The 19,833-nt window shown below is 39.3% G+C and overlaps 2 protein-coding genes across 2 annotated transcripts; both read left to right on the top strand.

Annotated features, from left to right (window-relative positions):
* The first annotated feature begins 2,792 nt into the window (after window positions 1-2,792).
* Window positions 2,793-8,143, top strand: LOC124019499 (homeobox protein Hox-C13a-like). Its single transcript, XM_046334854.1, has 2 exons — window positions 2,793-3,557; window positions 7,119-8,143. Exons 1-2 carry the CDS (start codon window positions 2,897-2,899, stop codon window positions 7,376-7,378), a joined length of 921 nt encoding a protein of 306 aa, XP_046190810.1. The 5' UTR covers window positions 2,793-2,896; the 3' UTR covers window positions 7,379-8,143.
* An 8,806-nt stretch (window positions 8,144-16,949) lies between these two features.
* Window positions 16,950-18,639, top strand: LOC124019489 (homeobox protein Hox-C12a-like). Its single transcript, XM_046334843.1, has 2 exons — window positions 16,950-17,535; window positions 18,392-18,639. Exons 1-2 carry the CDS (start codon window positions 16,950-16,952, stop codon window positions 18,637-18,639), a joined length of 834 nt encoding a protein of 277 aa, XP_046190799.1.
* The last annotated feature ends 1,194 nt before the right edge of the window (window positions 18,640-19,833 follow it).

Below are 19,833 nucleotides of genomic sequence, written 5' to 3'. Positions count from 1 at the left end.
CAATTTATGGACGATACAAATAATTAAGCTCTCACGGAATGCTGTGTACCCTGCATAGCAACACTTCTCATAAAACAATCTAGTATCGTGTTCCAATCACAGGAAGTGCTATTTATGAATGGACCTCGGGAATATTGCCCCAAAATGTACGTTTTTTTCGTGGTCCCATTTTTGATGGTATATTTATGATATTGTAGCCTATAGACCTATACCACGCATGGGAGATAAATATATTTTTCAACTTTAGTTAGTCAGCAACATTTCAAACAAGTTCAAACAATCCAGTCAGGCTTTAAATAAACAAATATTAATACAGTAAAAAGTAACAAAAATGAAGTTTGTACTCTGTAGCTCCATAGCATTAACAATTAACGTTAATAGCAAAAGGACCTCTGCAACTTCCAAAATTATTATAATAAAAGGGTTTTACTTGTTTTGTTTGTTTATGTTTTATTGGAAGACAGAATACATATTTATTTATTATGGACTGTACAATGAAATTCAGCGCTAAGCCAAAGTTTTTACCATGGAAATTAACTCAACCTTAGGCTACTATATATGCCTTTCAAGTCGTGAATTTTGAATCGCAAAATTGTGTCTTAGACTTTTAACATCCATGGATAAAGAAAAACACGTTTAAGTGTATCTTTCGAAATACAACGTGTCTTAAAGATGGCAGACTTATGTTACACTGTACCTTACAACTTTTACTTATAAAATATAGACACATTTCTGCTATACCTATGTCTACTGCTTGTAATTTAAAATAAATCCCCATGTGTTCATTATATAGAATTCGTTAGCCAGTTGATTTTGTGTCATTCTTGCTGAAAATGGAAATGCAATTATATTGTGTGTAGTTCTAATAGGTCTATGTGATCACAAAAACGGTTTAAGAAAATGTTTTGTTTTGCCATCTACCCAGATGTTGTTTCCATGATAGCTAAATGTTTGTTTTGATGTAGACTATGGCAAGACAGAACAGGTCCGTCCAGATTTTTTTTTCTGATCTAGCTAGTCGGAAGCGTCATTGATGGCTCTCCTAATTGGAACAAGTTTACACTTAAACTCCACAATGCCGGTGTGAAGTTCATTCTTGCCTGTCTAGACTTATTACGACAGTGTTTGTCCGCGTTCCCTACATTGACCTTGGACTTCCTTGTGTCTGCCATTTTTGAATGAATGATCAATATTTGTGAGTTGCTCCGCTGGCCGATATGAGTTCCTATTTCCTGGGACAAACTGAAGAGTTAGTCCAACGATTTTATTCCCTGTATCGCTTCAATTCCAATAGCCTAGGCCAGGGTTCTCCAACCCTGTTCCAGGAGAGCTACCATCCTGTAGGTTGTCGCTCCAACCCCAATCTAGCACACCTGATTCTAATAATTAGCTGTTTGATACGCTGAATCAGGTTAGTTACAACTGAGGTTGGAGAGAAAATCTGCAGGGGGTAGCTCTTCAGGAAAAGGGTTGGAGAGCCCTGGTAGGCTATGGTTTGTTTCATGTTGCTTTTGACACAGCGCCCATACCTGGTGCATTTAGCTATACAGGACTGCCTCGTGACCACCGTGGTGTCCTTCTTGTGCTGTACTAAAACTAACTGGGATTTTAGATGGGCTTACATAAAATCACAATTTGTGTGTTTATAGTGCGACTGAAACTTCACGAAACACGTTCTCACCCAGTACATACACGCCCCCCAAAACACTATTCTTAGAATATAGCAATATCCTACATTTTTGGCAAATATAGGCCTATATTTTAACTAGGTTTAGCACATCGTCTATGCAATTATTACTAAACCTGAAATGTAAGGCATTATGGTTGGTCAATAATGTATTGTCCGATTAAATCATTTGAGTACAGGTGCAAGCATGGCGTAAGACCAGGGCCTTGAGTCCCTAACACAGATTCTTGACTCAGATGACAAAAACGGCCAATACACATCTTTATTGTTCATTAGCCTATTCTGGAGAAAATAATACATTCTGTTAGATTGACGAATATGCATGGACCACTGCTTTGGAGAAAACGTTCATGTTATATTAGACAATATGCATATTTAGGAGGGGTAGATAGTCTGTAGCCTGTTTTTCATATTTTCAGTTTTGCCAAAATTGCACCGCAATTTATGGTTAATACCCCCAAATTATAAAGACCAGGCAGTTGCAATGGTGCACTCTAATCTTCTGGTTAGATTAGACATTTTGAGTAAATAGACTGTTGTTTAATGTCATATGCTACATTTAAAAGGTCCCACAGCCAACAAACTCAGGTTCTCTTTACAGACATTGTAACTTTTAAAACTCAAAACGTAGCCTATCCTTTCGCTGATGGTTGCTAAATGTTGTATTTCAAAACATTAGACTATAAGTGATGTACTTTAGCCTAGTTGATTACATCCGAATATTGGTTAACCAAAATACGCCATTCAAGCCTAATCTTTACCTTATCAAGAACCGAAAATCTTCACAAGTATCTAAATAGTATCACTGGCCCGGCGAATTCTTCGACATCGCCAACGTTATGTGGTTTAGATTAAATACTTTTCCGTTTTGTAAAATAGGAAGATTATGGCCTCTTCCACCTTCAAACTGTTGAGCATGTTTCACGTCCCCTTTAAGGATACTTGCCTCTGACAACCCAAGCCAATGAGAGTATCCGCTGGACTTTACAATCAAGAAACAAACACCAGTGGTGGTTTAAAGGGATGAGCCACTCGCCCCCACCCCGAGCACACTCTCGTGTCGGTCTCGTTATTTTATCACGTGTCAGCGGATGTAGGGTCTCAATAACGAACTGGACACTTGGGTATTGCGCATGCGTAAAATGTGCTTGGAGATGAGGTGTCAGTCTTGGAGTAGTCGACTTTTAAAAAGCTTCGGCAACCCGTGATATGACGACTTCGCTGGTTCTGCATCCACGCTGGGCGGACACCTTAATGTACGTATATGAAAAAAGCCCGAATGAAAATAATCAGAATAAAAACCAATCAATGGAGGGACTAGGCGGGAATTGTCCTGCTACTCACTGCAGGGAACTGATCTCGCACTCAGCGTTGGGACGACACTCCGGCAGCCTAAGCCACCAGGGTTCTGTGTACTCGGAAATACCCTCCCAGGACACAGGGCGACATTGCCCCGCTACTCAGACTTCCTCTAGCACCACCCTGGGTTATGGCTACCCGTTCGGAAGTCCTTATTACGGTTGTCGATTGTCACACTCGCACAACGTTAACTTGCAGCAGAAGCCATGTTCTTACCACCCTGCCGAGAAGTATACAGAACCAAGCGCGGCACTGCCCACGGAAGAGCTGTCAGGCAGGGCAAAGGAGTTCGCCTTTTACCCGAGTTTTGCTAGTTCATACCAGACTGTCCCAGGTTACTTGGACGTGTCTGTGGTTCCCGGTATCAGTGCGCACCCGGAACCGAGACATGATACTTTGATTCCCATGGATGGATATCAGCATTGGGCTCTATCTAATGGCTGGGACGGACAGGTGTACTGTTCTAAAGAGCAAACACAGTCAACACATCTCTGGAAATCTCCATTCCCAGGTATGAAAACCTTTTAACTTTTATTAAAATGCATGGTTCATGTAATGTTTAATAATACCAAGTGTTTTTTACGCTTCACACTTGTTAGTGTTACCTGCACTGCACTAAGACGAACAGGACCAGCAGTGTGTGTGTGTGTGTGTGTGTGTGTGTGTGTGTGTGTGTGTGTGTGTGTGTGTGTGTGTGTGTGTGTGTGTGTGTGTGTGTGTGTGTGTGTGTGTGTGTGTGTGTGTGTGTGTGTGTGTGTGTGTGTGTGCGCACGCACGCCCGCAGTGTTTCCCCTATATTCATTTAGCAGTGGTAGCCCACCGTTGCTAAATTGTTGCCACACCTGCAAAAAATGTCATAGAAAATGTGTATATATATGCATTTTTTTGCAGGGGTGGCAACAATTTAGCAACTTTGGGCTACCACTGTATACATATCTCTCTAAGAAAGGATCGACATTTCATGACATATATTTGCTTTTATTTATTAATTCATTTATTAATTTAAAACTCGTTTCTTTTGTATAGCCTTGTCATATAAAACAGCTTATGCACTTGAAGTGCATGATATCACAGGGTAGTGAGAGTGTTTGTTTATGTTCGTCTTTGCGTTCAATTCCGGAGAAGAGGCCATTTTTCAATAGCCGGATATTGAACTAGAAACAATGCAAAAAAACAACACCTTTGATTTCATAGTCGCTACAATGAGGTTTATGGATTGGAGCAGGGCACCGTTGCCCTCCCAGATAAAATAACAGATATTTGCTCATTGCAGTAAATCTAGTCATAACAGGGAGTGGTGCCTTGAAGCTCGCAATTTTTACGCCTTGCGTTTATTCTCAATTTGCTATTGTGTGTGTGTGTGTGTGTGTGTGTGTGTGTGTGTGTGTGTGTGTGTGTGTGTGTGTGTGTGTGTGTGTGTGTGTGTGTGTGTGTGTGTGTGTGTGTGTGTGTGTGTGTGTGTGTGTGTGTGTGTGTGTGTGTGTGTGTGTGTGTGTGTGTGTGTGTGTGTGTGTGTGTGTGTGACAAATAAATTATCCATAGGCTATGAATGCGTTGAGTCAATTCCTATAAATATGCATTTTCAGTTTTGTTTCCATTTTATAAGTAGCCTTAGAAACCTTTCATGTATAAATTGTCTAGTTCAACCGAATTGATCCGTTAGTTATGATGTGACACTCCGTTATATATACAGCAGAGAGACAAGTAGGCCGATTGCCACTATTGAATAGCACATTCGATTTCTGAATACTACCTTGTTGACGAATAGCTCATAGATTGATGGGCTTGATGACATTTGGAGCTTGTATTACCTCTTGTCGTAGGCCAATACAGTCAATAGCCTATTGTAATATAATGTAGTATTGGGGCTATATGCCCATAACACAGAATAGACTTACTGTGTTTGAACAGTCAAACATATTCATATATACTGTACAGTTTTATTTTTTATTGCCCTTGGTTCGATTGACCAATTAACCATTCATAATGTTGTTCATGACCTCATTAAAATAGTCCTTTATATAATCTCTGCTGTCCTATATTAAACCCTCTGAAATAAAACTCAGTAGAATGAATAAATATGCTATAATAGGACTGTTAACAAACCAAACTAATGAGCTTGCGTGTGCACATGCACAACCCAGCCGCATGATCAAATGAATAGGATGTGATGTCCTCTACTACATCAATTGAAGCTGCATTCAAGTTTAAAATCAGGGGCCATAAATATAGATAGGATTAGCTGCCCAGCCTATACCCAACCTATTACAAGTGGGTGAACTTGGGTGGTTCGAGCCCTGAATTCTGATTGGCTGACCTCCATGGTACTGTATATCAGACCGTGTACCACGTGTATGACAAAACATTTATTTTTACTGCTCTATTTACGTTGGTAACCAGTTTACAATAGCAAAATGGCACATCGGGTGTTTGTGGTATATTGCTAATATACCAAATCTAAGGGTTGTATCCAGGCCCTACGTGTTCTGTCGTGCATAAGAACAGCCCGAGGTGCTTTCTTGCTAATCATAGCCCCAATTCAGATTATTAAGGCTTAATATTCGCAGTGTTTTCCTGTCACAATGCCAATTTAATTTTTATGCATAGGTTACATATCTATGTTTGGACTAAATGGTCACCATGGTGTGCCTAGCCAGCAGGTCACCGTGATAGAAGTCAGTATTAGACATGCATCCATGTCTGAGGACTTCAGGAGATGGGCTTGGCAAGGCTGATGTAATTTAAACATTCAGATAATACACTATATATACAGAAGTATGTGGACACCCCTTCAAATTAGTGGATTCAGCTATTTCAGCCACACCCGTTGCTGACAGGGGTGTAAAATCGAGCACACAGCCATACAATATCCATAGACAAACATTGGCAGTAGAATGGCCATTGCTGAACAGCTCAGTGACTTTCAACGTGGCACCATCATAGGATGCCATCTTTCCAACAACTCAATTTGTCACATTTCTGCACTGTTAGAGCTGCCGTAGTCAACTGTAATTGCTGTTATTGTGAAGTGGAAACGTCTAGGAGCAACAATGGCTCAGTGGCGAAGTGGTAGGTCACAGAATGGGACCACTGAGTGCTGAAGCGCGTAGCACGTAAAATATCTTCTGTTCTCAGTTGCAACACTCACTACAGAGTTCCAAACTGCCTCTAGAAGCAACGTCAGGACAATAGCTGTTCATCTGGAGCTTAATAAATTGGTTTCCATGGCCGAGCAGCTGCACACAAGCCTAAGATCACCATATGCAATGCCAAGCATCGGCTGGAGTGGTGGAAAGCTCGCCACCATTGGACTCTGAAGCAGTGGAAACACGTTCTCTGGAGTGATGAACCACGCTTCATCTTCTGGCAGTCCGACGGATGAATCTAGGTTTGGCGGATGCCAGGAGAACGCTACCTGCCTCAATGTATAGTGCCAACTGTAAAGTTTGGTGGAGGAGAAATAATAGTCTGGAGCTGTTTTTTATAGTTCGGTCTAGGCCCCTTAATTCCAGTGAAGGGAAATTTTAACACTACAGCATACAATGACATTCTAGACGATTCTGTGCTTCCAACTTTGTGGCAACAGTTTGGGTAAGGCCCTTTCCTGTTTTAACATGACAATGCCCCCGTGAACAAAGTGAGATCCACACAAAAATGGTGTGGAAGAACTTGACTGGACTGCACAGAGCCCTGACTTCAACCCCATGAACACATTTGAGATGAATTGGAATGCCAACTGCAATCCAGGTCCACATACTTTTGGTCATGAAGTGGATATTTTGATATAACTATACCATAATGACTGCAATATAACCATAGCCTACCTCAAATATTTAGGCCCAGATTTAGGCCCTTAATAAAGTAGCCTATAGCCTAGCCCTGCCCAATCTACGGGACCATTTTAAATGCAATGCATCAGAATCCAGTGCTGGGTGCTTTCACATTGTTCTGCCTGTAATAAAATATAATAAAAAACAATATTTCCAATTGTTTCTTCTCATTTTCAAATGTTGGCTAACAGTCATTGTTTTCTCGGCCTTTCTTTCAGTGTGTTATGCCCTTCTTTTCTCAGATGTCGTCCCTTTGCAGCCAGAGGTCAGCAGCTACAGACGAGGCCGCAAAAAGAGAGTTCCTTACACCAAGATCCAGCTGAAGGAACTAGAGAAAGAGTACGCAGGCAACAAGTTCATCACCAAAGACAAGAGACGTCGAATATCTGCCACTTCTAATCTCTCTGAACGCCAGGTCACCATCTGGTTCCAGAACCGGCGGGTGAAGGAGAAAAAATGTGTCTGTAAATCTAAATCAAGCTCTCACATGCATGCCACTTGATTCAGTCCAATCTCACTGGCATGACAACTCAAATACTTTTTATCACAGAAACGCTCGATATTTATACATCGACAGAATTCTCACCTATGATGCATTGCACAACACAAACTTAATCTCACCTCCCTATTTGGACATAAACTGGGGGGAAATACAGAAGATTGAATGAAAACTGGTTGGAACGAATGATCACATCCTTACAGGGGCATCGAAAGCAATACCAGCATTGTTGGTATAGCCTCAGACCTAAATTACAAACTTTTGTGCCTGATAAAGTAAACTGAGGTCTTTGGGGATTTCATCCAGTTATCTTGTTCAGACATTGTCAGGTGTTGGACACATCAAGACTGAACTCACTTTTCAATTATATTGTATATGGCCGTTTTAGTTTGATCCCACGGGATTGAGCAAGGTTACTATTGTCTATTGTACAGTACCATGCATATTTAATTACAAGTTGTCTCGTATGACAGGGGTTGTAAATTGCTACAGACTATTTTATGGTTCTCCTATTTTGATCATTTTTGTCAGTGAAGGATATGTCTCTGTAATGCAACTGGAATGATTGTAATCCGTATAAGAATATTAAAAAGTATTGCAGAATATTTTGCCATTTGGTTTGTATAGTGAGTTAGGTCTTATAGCATTCGGGCTGTGCATTCCGATTGTAAGACGTTTTATTCCTTTTATTTGGTGCAGTATTTGAACTGTGATGTGGTGCTCGATCGTAATGTACTCAATGGAGACATGTTTCATAAATAAAGAAATATAACGATCAAACAATATCAAATGTACCTATGTTTTCTATGGAATCTGTTTTCTATTTTATCGACATGAACCTCTATCTGAACCCGTCTCCCACTTATCAGGTTTTATCGCTTAATGTCTACTCTGGGGTGTGGTGCCAGGAAGACGACCTCTCGCTCAACGTCAACAAAACTAAGGAGATGATCGTGGACTTCGGGAAACAGCAGAGGGAGCACCCCCCTATCCATGTCGATGGGACCGCAGTGGAGAATGTGGGAAGCTTCAAGTTCCTTGGCGTATACATCACTGACAAACTGAAACCCTCACAAACTTTTGCAGATGCATAAATTAGAGCATCCCGTCGGGCTCTATCGCCGCCTGGTACATCAACTGTATCGCCCACAACCGCAAAGCTCTCCAGAAGGTGTTGCGGTCTGTCCAACTCATCACCGGGGGCAAACTTCCTGACCTCCAGGACACCTACAGCACCCTATGCCATAAGAAGGCCAAAAAGATCATCAAGGACATCAACCATCCGAGCCACTGCCTGTTCACCCCGCTATCATCCAGAAGGCAAGGTCAGTACAGGTGCATCAAAGCTGGGACCGAGAGAATGAAAAACATCTTCTATCTCAAGGCCATCGGACTGCTAAACAGCCATCACTAGCATATCAGGGGTGGCTGCCAATAGACATAGATTAGGAATCACTGGCCACTTTTAGAAATGGATCATTAGCCACTTTAATAATGTTCTGTATCTAGCATTACTCATCTCATATGTATAAACCGTTATTCTACGGTATCTTAGTCGCTTTTAAATTGTGTTTACATATTTCATCACATTCATCGATTTGAATCTTTCTATCTTTGTCTGACGTCTTCACCAACTGACACACACTGGTTGAATCAACGTTGTTTCTATGTAATTCCAATGAAATTACGTGGAACCAACCTGGAATTGACGTTGAATTGCGCATTGACAATTAGTTGGTGCATGAGAGCTAAGACTGTATACGCAAATGTTGTGCAAATTAGAAAAGCATATGGACTTCTGTTGAGATACCAAATTATGGACCACAATCTAAAAAAAGGAAATAATAACCTATGTTGATATTCTATAGTTAGGTTATTATGATGCATGTTGGAAAATGTTATTATTTGGTAAATAAACAGCAGTCCCAACCTCAAATGTTCAAGTGGAATCGTTCATAAAAGTGCCGTAAATTGGCCACAGTCTAATTTGATAACAATACCTCTTTGAACTTGCATGCAACCACCTTCACTGACGTTAAGCAGGGATACTCCTGGACTAAATGGTTAAGAACCCCTCAACTGAAAAAGGATCCATGACTATGGTTTAGATTCCAGAATGATTACGCAATCCAGACTTTGTCCTCGTCATATCATTTTAAATTCTGCTTTCAAGAGCAAAAAGTCGATCTACTTCAGGACCATCTGATACAAATGAACCTCCTTACTATCTTAATTCGATATTGGAAGATTGCCATGCCAATTAAATCACTTTCAAAACTGGGTTTAGTCGGTCTATAGGTTAAGTGAAAATATCTCAGTGAAAACTAAAACTACATATTCTGAATATGATTATGTCAAAATGGAATGATAGGCTAGGTATTTTGTCAAAAGAAGAATTGTCTGTGTAGATTATTAACAAAATCTTTACCCTAAAAAAATCTGTTACGTCGCTTTGCCGCTTGGCTGTTTCAGTTTTTATTCTCCGCAGCAATGTGATGAATTAATTATATGTTCCAAGATATGGCATTAACTAATTTGAGATTATCATATGACTCTTATAGCCTACATTTGTAATATTATAATATATTATATAAAGCCTATATATACCTATGTAGACTACATTTTCTTTTATCGAAATTCGACAATGGAAATGCCACACAGTTTTGAAACAATCGGTGAATAAATGGATAATATTCTTGAGGAAATTGGCCTTTTACGCACGCGTTTAGTTGTGCGTTAAAAAAATAACCCTCGTGTAGCACGTATTCCTTGAATACCGTTCATTTTACCCTAAGACATGTTAGGCTATAATTTATTCATCATTATTCAAAAATTATTTTACAGGTTCATAATAATCCATATTTCAACTCTATTATCTTGCATCTGTGTCTCAAATTCACTTTTTTTGCGGAAAACCTTTAGTGAACATGCGAGCCCACCATTTCAAAATGAAGGTGTAAACGGATACCGAGCTACTAGTTGCGTGCGAAGACTGCATGAAGCATCTCCTATCTGAATTGACAGATCCTAATGGTTTCATTTTTAAATCTCGACTAAATACTCTATAGGCCTACGTGATAGTGCTTTTGGCATATTGCTTGTGGATGACCGTGTGATTAGAGCACACAAGAGGCTATACGTATCTTTAAATATGCTATCTAAGGTATCCTGAGTGTTTCTTAATTTAATCGAGCAGTAGTCCATGAGCTCAAATAGTAGCCCAATTTGCGCCATAGTCGTGTTGATTATTAATGTAGGCCATACTCTCTAAAACGCAACAAATCCGTCCTACGTTTAACCATAGGCCTTGTTTGCTAGTATATTTTGTTAAATGAACTTTTAGCAAAAGTTTTTGGGCTTGTATCCTACCCTGAAATGCAACTGCGGAGCTCCTTGTCTTTTGTGTCTGTACGTGACTTCTTGGCTACCCTTGACCATGACTATGCAGTCACTTTGACCTTGACATAACAACAGCTCGCGCATAGCAAACTTGGGAAGGTTGTGCTTCCTTTCTCTGGTGGGATGGATGGTGGGCCTCGCGGTTTGTTTGCAAGGCAATAGAATGTTTGTTCTAGTCTAGACAGGTTATCGCTAGCATCCCATAAAAATAGTTTACTGCAAATGCTTATTTGATATCATCCCCAAAGTATAGCCATTTGAATCCGTTTCTGTCGTTCATTTATATTTCTTATTCTTAGTATGTTTCCTTATTTTCTGCCTGGCGGTTTTACAGAATAATCTCGCCCCGGTCTCCAGACCTTAAATTATACAGCACACTTACACAGTCATCATAGGGAGTGTGTCGTATTTTGAGCATGTATAACAGGTAGACAGACCATTGACTCATTGACTTCTGCAAGTCCATCAGGGTTGACACTGACAAGTTTGAGCTGAAGCGTTCTTTTCAAATCGAGATTTAAGGTGTGCGCCTTGCGATGAGCTGTGCATCTGCCTTAAAGGAAAACAGACGTGGCCCATGAACTCATTTTGAAGGTATGTAGGCTGTTTTTATACCTTGAGTTGACATAGATGTGCAGAACTGTATGGCTATATCAAGAGTGTATACCTGCTCCGTTTCAGATTTAGGACTTCAATAATAGGAAAGAGAATAGCAGCATGAGATTTGTCCTCTTAAGATGTAACTTTATTTATGTGTGCATGCACACCTATGGTCGTATTTTTGCATGTGGGGATTGCAGTAGCCCAAGGTTATGAACTATCACTCATTTTGCTTACACAATTTCATGAAGTAGCCTAGATGGCACTGGTAGAAAACAACCTTAAAGGTTCTGTAATAGGAATAGCATGTTTTAGTGAAGACAGGCATCGTAGAAACTAATTGGTTTGTTATTTTGTTTAATTTTAAATAGCAAGAAAAAACTATTTTATTGCAATATATTGCGATAATTGTACAATCATAGGCCTATTGGAAGCGTTTAAGCGCACACTTTTGATACTGTTCATATTGGAATAGCACGGCCTAATTCTTGCTTGGTTTCGATCACTGCTCTTATAAAACCAAATATCTGAAAATCTACAAATTCATTTCTAGAATGGAAATAAGTCACACACACAACCATTTGAAACAGTTGTTGAACAAATGGCAAACATTTTAAAGAAGTAGTGAGCCTTTTACACACGTGTTTATTTGTGTGTAAAATAGTGTAGCATTCACTTATCCAATGAAATATAATACAATGTGGATTATATTTTCAGTTTAGATTGTTCATGTTTAGGCCCATGCATTACGTTTCTGAGCTGTGGGCAATCGGTATTCATTAGACTATCTGGAGTTTCAATTTCACATTTCGGTATATCGAAACATTTGAAATGGCTTTTGACAAATCACTTTGTTATGTCTCTGTAAAGCACGTAGTTGAGCTGCTTGTTTACATTTAAAATCACTGGGCATCGATACCGTAATACTGCACTATTTTGTCTCACTTGTAGCCTGCCTACATTTGAACAGTGTTCCTTAACTAAAAAGTCCACAATGTAGCACGTTTTTGGACAACATCTTAAAATATTAGGTTATATTTCTTTGTTGAATATCTTGTCACATTATGTCTTCAGTTTTGTTTTATAATTTACATAATTTACATGATATAATTTAGCCTACATTAACACGAGGATTTTGTCCACTCGTGTGAGTCAATATCTTACATTAGTACCATGGGGACCAATCTAGGGAAAGAGCTCAGAGAGAGGAGGCTTTCATGGTCAGTCGACCAGAGTTTAAGCCGGAGTATGAGTGAGTGAATATGTGCAGTCCTGAGTGGGCATGCTGAACTGAGAAAGAGGATGACAGCCTCTGGTGGTGGATGGATGGAAATTTCAGGAAGTAGTGGATGGATTAACCCTTGGCAGTATATAGGTGAGCAGAATTGGAAGAAGAACAACACTGTCGCGTTTTAGATTTTTTTATCAAAAGATTTGTCTTAATGATCTGAGATTTTATTACGTATTGCCTTACTCTAATCCAAACAACCACCTCAACCACCCAACCAGAAATGTTTCGCTTTTATCAATTGTAGTTGATAGTAGTAGTCTAATTAATCTTTTTTTGAATTGAGGTTTTTATAGCATGTCATGTTGCATGATTTAAAGCTAGTTTGTCAGCCAGAAGAATTGCCTTTATCCTGAACAGCTGAACTGTGTTCGAGTTGACATTGCATCAGCAAAAAAGCTGCAGCCGTTCCTTTCAGATGACGCATTCACACGCAGGGAAATTACATATTGTAACATATTATGGCAGATGTTTATTTTAAACAAAAATTATTGGCGACGAAATATGATTAACAGTTTTTATTGTTATAACTAATTCTGGATTAGTAATTTGGTACTTAATCGGAAGTCTTTATGACACACACAATCATACACACACCACACACAGACAGATTTATGAGATTTGTATCACAGTGCAAAAACCGCATGTGGGTCCATAATATGCGTTTGTGCCTTACCAAACAAATCACACGGACTGTTACAAAATAGGTAATATATCCTACAAATAGAAAACATAATTCCAAAACTATTTGAAGCCATCCCATTTGATGTCTTGGGCTATGTATTTGTTGTATATATTCAGGGTTTAGGGTAAACAAAATGTAGCCTACCAAATAATGTAGGCCTATCGATTGGAGTAAAGATGCAATTGACTTAGTATGAATATTTTCTTAATCAATGCCCATGAAGTATATAATGTGCCCATGAAATATATTATGTGCCCATGTAGTAGCCTAAATTTCATATTACGAATTGCAGATGTCCTGTAAAGTAAACCTTATAAGCCTAGTTAAATTGAGGCTTGTTTATTTCATCCAACTGCTTAATATACCCTCTTCCTTTTGTTTACTTTAGCTGTCTTTATACGATAATACATTATACGTTACCATTTTGTTTAGATCAAGCCATTGATTGTGGGATAAATTGGTACTTAGGTTTTTCATTTAAATTTGACTGAAGTAAAAACAGGTTCTGTTTTTATTGAGTTGTAGACTAATCAAACGTGGATTACATTTAAAATAGCCTTGTAATCTGTGTCAAACTCAGATTAAAATTGTACAAAATGATATCGATGCCATGTTGATGAAGTTGTTGAAACAATGAAGAAACAATCCAGTGCTAACATGTGCTCTGATGAAGGCGCCCCGACACGCGTCAGCATTAAACATTATTGAAGGAGATTAAGTTGCAGTCCTAGTTTCTTTTACATTCCAGTGTCCAATTGTGTTTCTTAGATTTCCCATTTAATATTGCTATTGGTGTTGCCTGTACGAAACCTATAGGCTGTAGACTGAATAATTATATAATTTAATTCTCACGAAAAATCATTACAAATTACAAATATAATTAGGCTACTCAACTATTAGATAACTCAAGTGCTATACTTTTCTATATGCTACCATCTAAGAATGAGCTATAGTGGCCTAATGTAAACACGTCTGATAAATATTTGGCTTCAGGATTATTTTGGGAGGGACAAACGAGTTTCAAAACGGTGCTGTGACTTTGACGACGTGTTGTAACGAACTCAAAGGAAGGAAACGCCCTTTGTTGACGCTATTGCCCCTGCCTGGACATGGCGAGAGATTCCAGTTGTGTCAATGAGCCAGCAGACATCAATGCACTAGACAGTGACCTTGAACTGCCGAAGCGCCAATTGGTAGGCCCATTGCGTTCTACGTTTTTTTTTTAAACGTAAAGAAAGAACTTGAGTCAGAGAAACGCGAAAGTTCCATCACCTTTTTACAACTAAACTGTATGTTAAAATGTTGTGTTCAATAATAATATAAGTGATCTTGTTGTTTTTTCTTCCTTTCGAGGCGTCAGGTTTTGTAGTTATTCTTTTTGTTCAATGGTTTTCATTATGCGGCATTATCTTCTCTTTCACCAAGGTAACTTCTGTGTTTGCCAAACGGACTGTTCTTTAACCTCATAACTTGTGATAAGCACTGTGTGCGCTGAGAAATGGATAGGCTACATTAATGGATAGGCTAAAATATATATATATTTTAACGAATCCGAACGCTATTGATTTGAAAATCCACGGCAAATGACCCATACACAAAATTTGTTTTGAACGATCCAATAACTACATCAGTTATTTGAGGCAGAACAAAACAGCTTACAAGACCACAAACACTCCTTGGAAATCCATGTCATGTGTTTTATTAGTTTTGTATTTGCAGTAATTTGTTTATGGAAAGAGTCCTATTTGGGTAGTCTATTAGGCACGACATTATTTTAAATACTCGCCCCGTAATCTTTACCCCCCCCCCCCCCCCACAAAAAAAAACATACTAGCCTGGGAATCAGATATTGTTTATTTTTTATTCAATTGTCTTTTATTATAGATAAAAATGGGACACATTGATTGACAGCTGAAACAGGCTATGCGTGCTCTTTGAATATCTATCGCATATTCAGTTTAAGACCCGTGTCACAAAAATTAAAGATTGCACGTATTGTAGCTATATTTGAACTCCTTCTGACCTCAGGAGCCTTCCTTCCGTAGCTCTAATGCAAAGCTTTCGTTATCCCATTTAAATGTTCCATACATAACAACAATCTTTATCTTGTGACTAATGTAATATTTTCTTTCTCACAGAAGTATGCAAATCCTTACAGACACTATAATTTTTTTTTCGCATCGCAGAAGCTGCTGCAGAAGCCAACGCTTCCATGAAAGTGATATGTATAGCAGGTTTATTACACATTGATAAAATAGCGACTCCTCTCTTTAAGATGTGGAGTATGCACACATAGGCCCACTATTGCACTGTAACAAGAATGGCAATCCATTAGCAATTTCTTAATATACAATGTTTTGTTTACAGCTTACGTAATTGCTATCATTTTGGCAAGTAGGCAAATTATTAGAAAGCGGTGAAGGTTGTCAGGAATTTCGAGAATAGCAACATTAGGACTACACGAGTAATGTTAAAATGAAAAGTGGGTAGTGGGTAGTGGGTAGGCTTATGTCTAAACCAAAAATTACGTCTTTGTTCAATTTCATTTCATACACGTTGTTGTGTTTAGAGGCAATGGAACACTTTCCTAATTGCACCAGCCAGTCTCCTCATGGAAATGCACGCACGGCTCAATGCATGCCTATTTTGCCATTTCTTTCCATGAAATATTATCATTAATCATTGAGCCCTTGTTTCGCAGTATCATACAGTTGTTTAGTTACCTTACTCAACTTGTTTGGGACAGGGGCGCTCAATTGCAAATCATTGAATAAAAACGCACTGTGATGAATTTCGACTGATGAAGCGCTTTTAGACTGCTTTTACCACCTTGTTAAACCCACATAAAAATAATAGTTTATAACAAGCTACCCAATGTATGGCTACGAACGTTTAATGGGATAAATGTTGAAGTTGTTCCTTGGAAATGCTCTTAAAATAACCTTATTGCAGATCATCCTTTTTTACAGAGCCAAAGGTTTCAACTTTACTGACCCTGCTACTGTAAATACGAGAGAAGTGAGGCGGTGAGTATCAGTCGTTCCCTAAAATAGACCCGTAAAGTGGAGCATCACAGCTTTATATGACATTCAGTTCGTCTGTAATTTGCTCTAAAATAAAGAGTGAGGCATGCACACCCAACAATGGTAGATATTTGGTGGGGGGGGGGACAATATAACACTTACAGGCCTTTGTGCAGCTGCCTTGTAACCGTTAAATGACATATTAAAAAGAAAAGGCAGGCTCTGGGAAAACTTTACTAAGATAAATATGGCCTGTAGCCTAATATTAATGGATTGGGTCATCACTTGAAAATTAAAGAGTAGAGTATTTTGAAGCAATAAAGAGAAATCAAACAAGCAATGAAGAGAAAACAAACCCAGATTTTATTTGGCATAAAATCTACTTTAAAAAGCATATAAAACCCATAATACAGAAGTGAATGTTTTGTTTGGTCAGACATGGACATAGTGGGTGGCACCTTCTGTAACGCAAGTTGGTGAAGACATGTGACTATTCCGACCAATCAGGCGCGCCGCTCGGTTTCACTATGTTAAATGTCAGATCGCTATAAACTAGAAGCTCTTGGTCGGCCCACCGAAATGGGCGAGCATAATCTTCTTAATCCCGGTTCCGGGTTTGTGGGACCTTTGGTAAACATCCACACTGGAGACACATTTTACCTCCCCAATTTCAGAGCGTCCGGGGGACAACTGGCGGGTCTAACCTCTCTCTCCTACCCAAGAAGGGACAATGTATGCTCGCTCCCTTGGACCCCTTCGGAGCCGTGCCATGGATATCCTCAACCCTACTTTAGCAGTCCCATGCCCATTAATCCCTCTTTCAACCGTGCATGTGAAATCACCAGACAAGATGAAAGCAAATGTTTTTACAGCAATGGTGTCGGCAACAGGGAACCCTGCGCTGAAAGCGCAATCCTCAAACGTGAAGAGAGGGCAAGAGGAGACTCTTCCTCCATAACGATGGAGCATGGACTGCACAACGGGATGGGCAACAATGGTACATTTTCCAAGTACGACTATGGCCCCGAGCAGTTGACCCAAGATCCGCCATCCTGTCAATCCCTAGAATCTGACTCCAGTTCATCGCTGCTCAATGAAGGGAGCAAATCTTCTGCAGGCATCACTCAGGCGTTGACATCCCCTGGCAATGCGGGTGGAGGTGAGTTATTGGACATTAACAATGGAATGTAATGCGCTTGTTTTGTCATTGGAATCTTATTTCTTGATTTGTTGATAGTCCTGTTGCTCGTCTTTATAAATTCTTAGGATCCTGAATTTACACGAGGCTTGCATGTTGGGGTGAGCGCCACTAGGGGAAGCATTCAAGGAAATGTACATATTTTCGTTTACACTCAGCCTTTTACACACCAGTAAACCCTTACTTACAGCACCATAAAAATTCGATGTTGTTTGTGGTAAAAATGAGAATGTCTTGTGGTAAAAATGAGAATTGACACACAATATTTTGAACAATTTCAACCTATAGGATTTCAGTAACAACAATAGACTCAAGGTTTTTGATAGTTTGTTGCAAATAAAATCAGACACCGAAAAAAATACATGCTGTTATTCACAAGAACTCGAGCTTGCATGCCTTTGGCAATTCGATATGCTTGCATGCTTGTGTGAGACTATCGTTATTGACGACCTTAACTGCCACTGTAAACCTGACACAGACTAATGTGAATTACAGTGTATCAATCCACAATCAAATTACAAGATGTCATGCGTCCCACTGTCTCACCACACATTCTTTGGTGAAATTCAAAATTGTGAATACCTTTTACATAATAAACAGTAGTGGTATAATATAATTTGTTTGTTTTAAATGAGTCTGTTTTAAGACTGGGCCAGGAACTGCTCACACTGTTGACAAAAGTATTCAAAATACGTTTGATAACCAGCTCTATAGAATCAACTGATGCAGTGCAGGACTTTTACCTTAGCTTGGCGATGTATGCCAAACTATAGGCTATAGAGCCTATACGTTCATCCATGCTCACCCATCCACTTCTTCTCCCCCTCCCCAGGCGCCCCGTGGTATCCAATGCACACCCGAACCCGAAAGAAACGTAAACCCTACTCCAAACTCCAGCTGGCTGAGCTGGAAGGCGATTTCATGCTCAATGAGTTCATCACCAGACAGCGGCGGAGGGAACTCTCTGACCGCCTAAACCTCAGCGACCAACAGGTTAAAATATGGTTCCAGAACCGGCGGATGAAGAAGAAGAGATTGATGCTTAGGGAGCAAGCCTTATCCTTCTTCTAAAAGGGAGAGAGAGGCGAAAGAGAGATTGTGAAGTACTGTATTTTGGTGTAATCAAATTCGATCGCATAGCATGCACAGTATGAAGTCTGATGTCCTTAAGAAGGAGGACGCATCTGGTTTATCAATACATATTTCGAAAAACAAATGAATAGTCCAAATATATGTTTATCTGACCTTGAGTCGCATAAAACGTTACTAAAGTAGTGACAGTGCAAGGGGTTAAGTATTCCCTAGCCTGTATTCTGTGTTCTTTGATAGGCCTATAGAAAAATCTCATTCCTAAACGCCCTGGAATGAAAGGCACAGTAATTTGGCAAAATATAATTTGTGATTTGTACATTTTTTGATACACATATATTTGACTTTGTAGTTTCCCATAACTTTACCAATACAATACCTACACACTTGTGGCTCACTCGCTAGGGCGGAACGTCCTAGATCAACCATGATCACAATCATTGAAAAAATGTTTTGGAACTAATCAAAGTTTACCTGGGGTTTAAAAATGGATTTGATTTAAGATATGAACAAGTAGCCTATAGATGTGAAGAATATGAGGCTAACAGAAAGTTACGGATTTCATGCTATTGGATTCAAGTATCAATTAATAGATCAGTTCAATTCACGAATGCATAGCAGCCTGTATTTATAAACCATTTACGTCCATCGCCTGAGTTTAGTGGAATTATGATTGAACTCACCACGATTCTGTTTCATAAGTTAGAGTTTATAGGGCTTCTATAGCCTACACGCCTATGTAGGCGACGGTACATTATGGCTATGGCACATAATAGTTTACATCTAATCTACATTCCACCAGTAGTCTATTTAATAAGTCTTGACATGATATTTTTCCAAAATCGACCCAAGAACCTATAACAATCATTAAATTACAGAATCCTAAAATAATTACAATGGAAATGCAAGGCTGAATTTGGGCTATGGTCTAAATAAGCATAGGCCTATTATTTGATAGACTATTGTCTTGATCGTATAAGACAGTTTTGGGGCATGCAATTGAAATCCTTAGTTGTGTATTTTCAATCGGTCACGGGCTCCAGGGGACGTGCATGGCCACGGTCAAGGACAACAACTGGCCCTACACCCTACTGCTGTTTTTTAAATTGCGTTTCGATATTGTTTGTCAATCACAACACTTTTATTTGCCAATACCGGTTATCTGGTATTACATTT

The sequence above is a fragment of the Oncorhynchus gorbuscha genome, linkage group LG03 (genome assembly GCF_021184085.1).
Source record: "Oncorhynchus gorbuscha isolate QuinsamMale2020 ecotype Even-year linkage group LG03, OgorEven_v1.0, whole genome shotgun sequence".
In the NCBI taxonomy this organism is placed as follows: Eukaryota; Metazoa; Chordata; class Actinopteri; order Salmoniformes; family Salmonidae; genus Oncorhynchus; species Oncorhynchus gorbuscha.
Note: the sequence above shows the minus strand (reverse complement) of the source record. Positions and strands in the feature narration are given on the sequence as shown.

Coding starts and splice junctions, on each gene's coding strand:
- LOC124019499 (XM_046334854.1), top strand. CDS start 2,897: ATGACGACTTCGCTGGTTCTGCATCCACGCTGGGCGGACACCTTAATG. Junction 3,558..7,118: donor CTGGAAATCTCCATTCCCAG/GTATGAAAACCT, acceptor TTCTTTTCTCAG/ATGTCGTCCCTTTGCAGCCA.
- LOC124019489 (XM_046334843.1), top strand. CDS start 16,950: ATGGGCGAGCATAATCTTCTTAATCCCGGTTCCGGGTTTGTGGGACCT. Junction 17,536..18,391: donor CAATGCGGGTGGAGGTGAGT/TATTGGACATTA, acceptor ACTTCTTCTCCC/CCTCCCCAGGCGCCCCGTGG.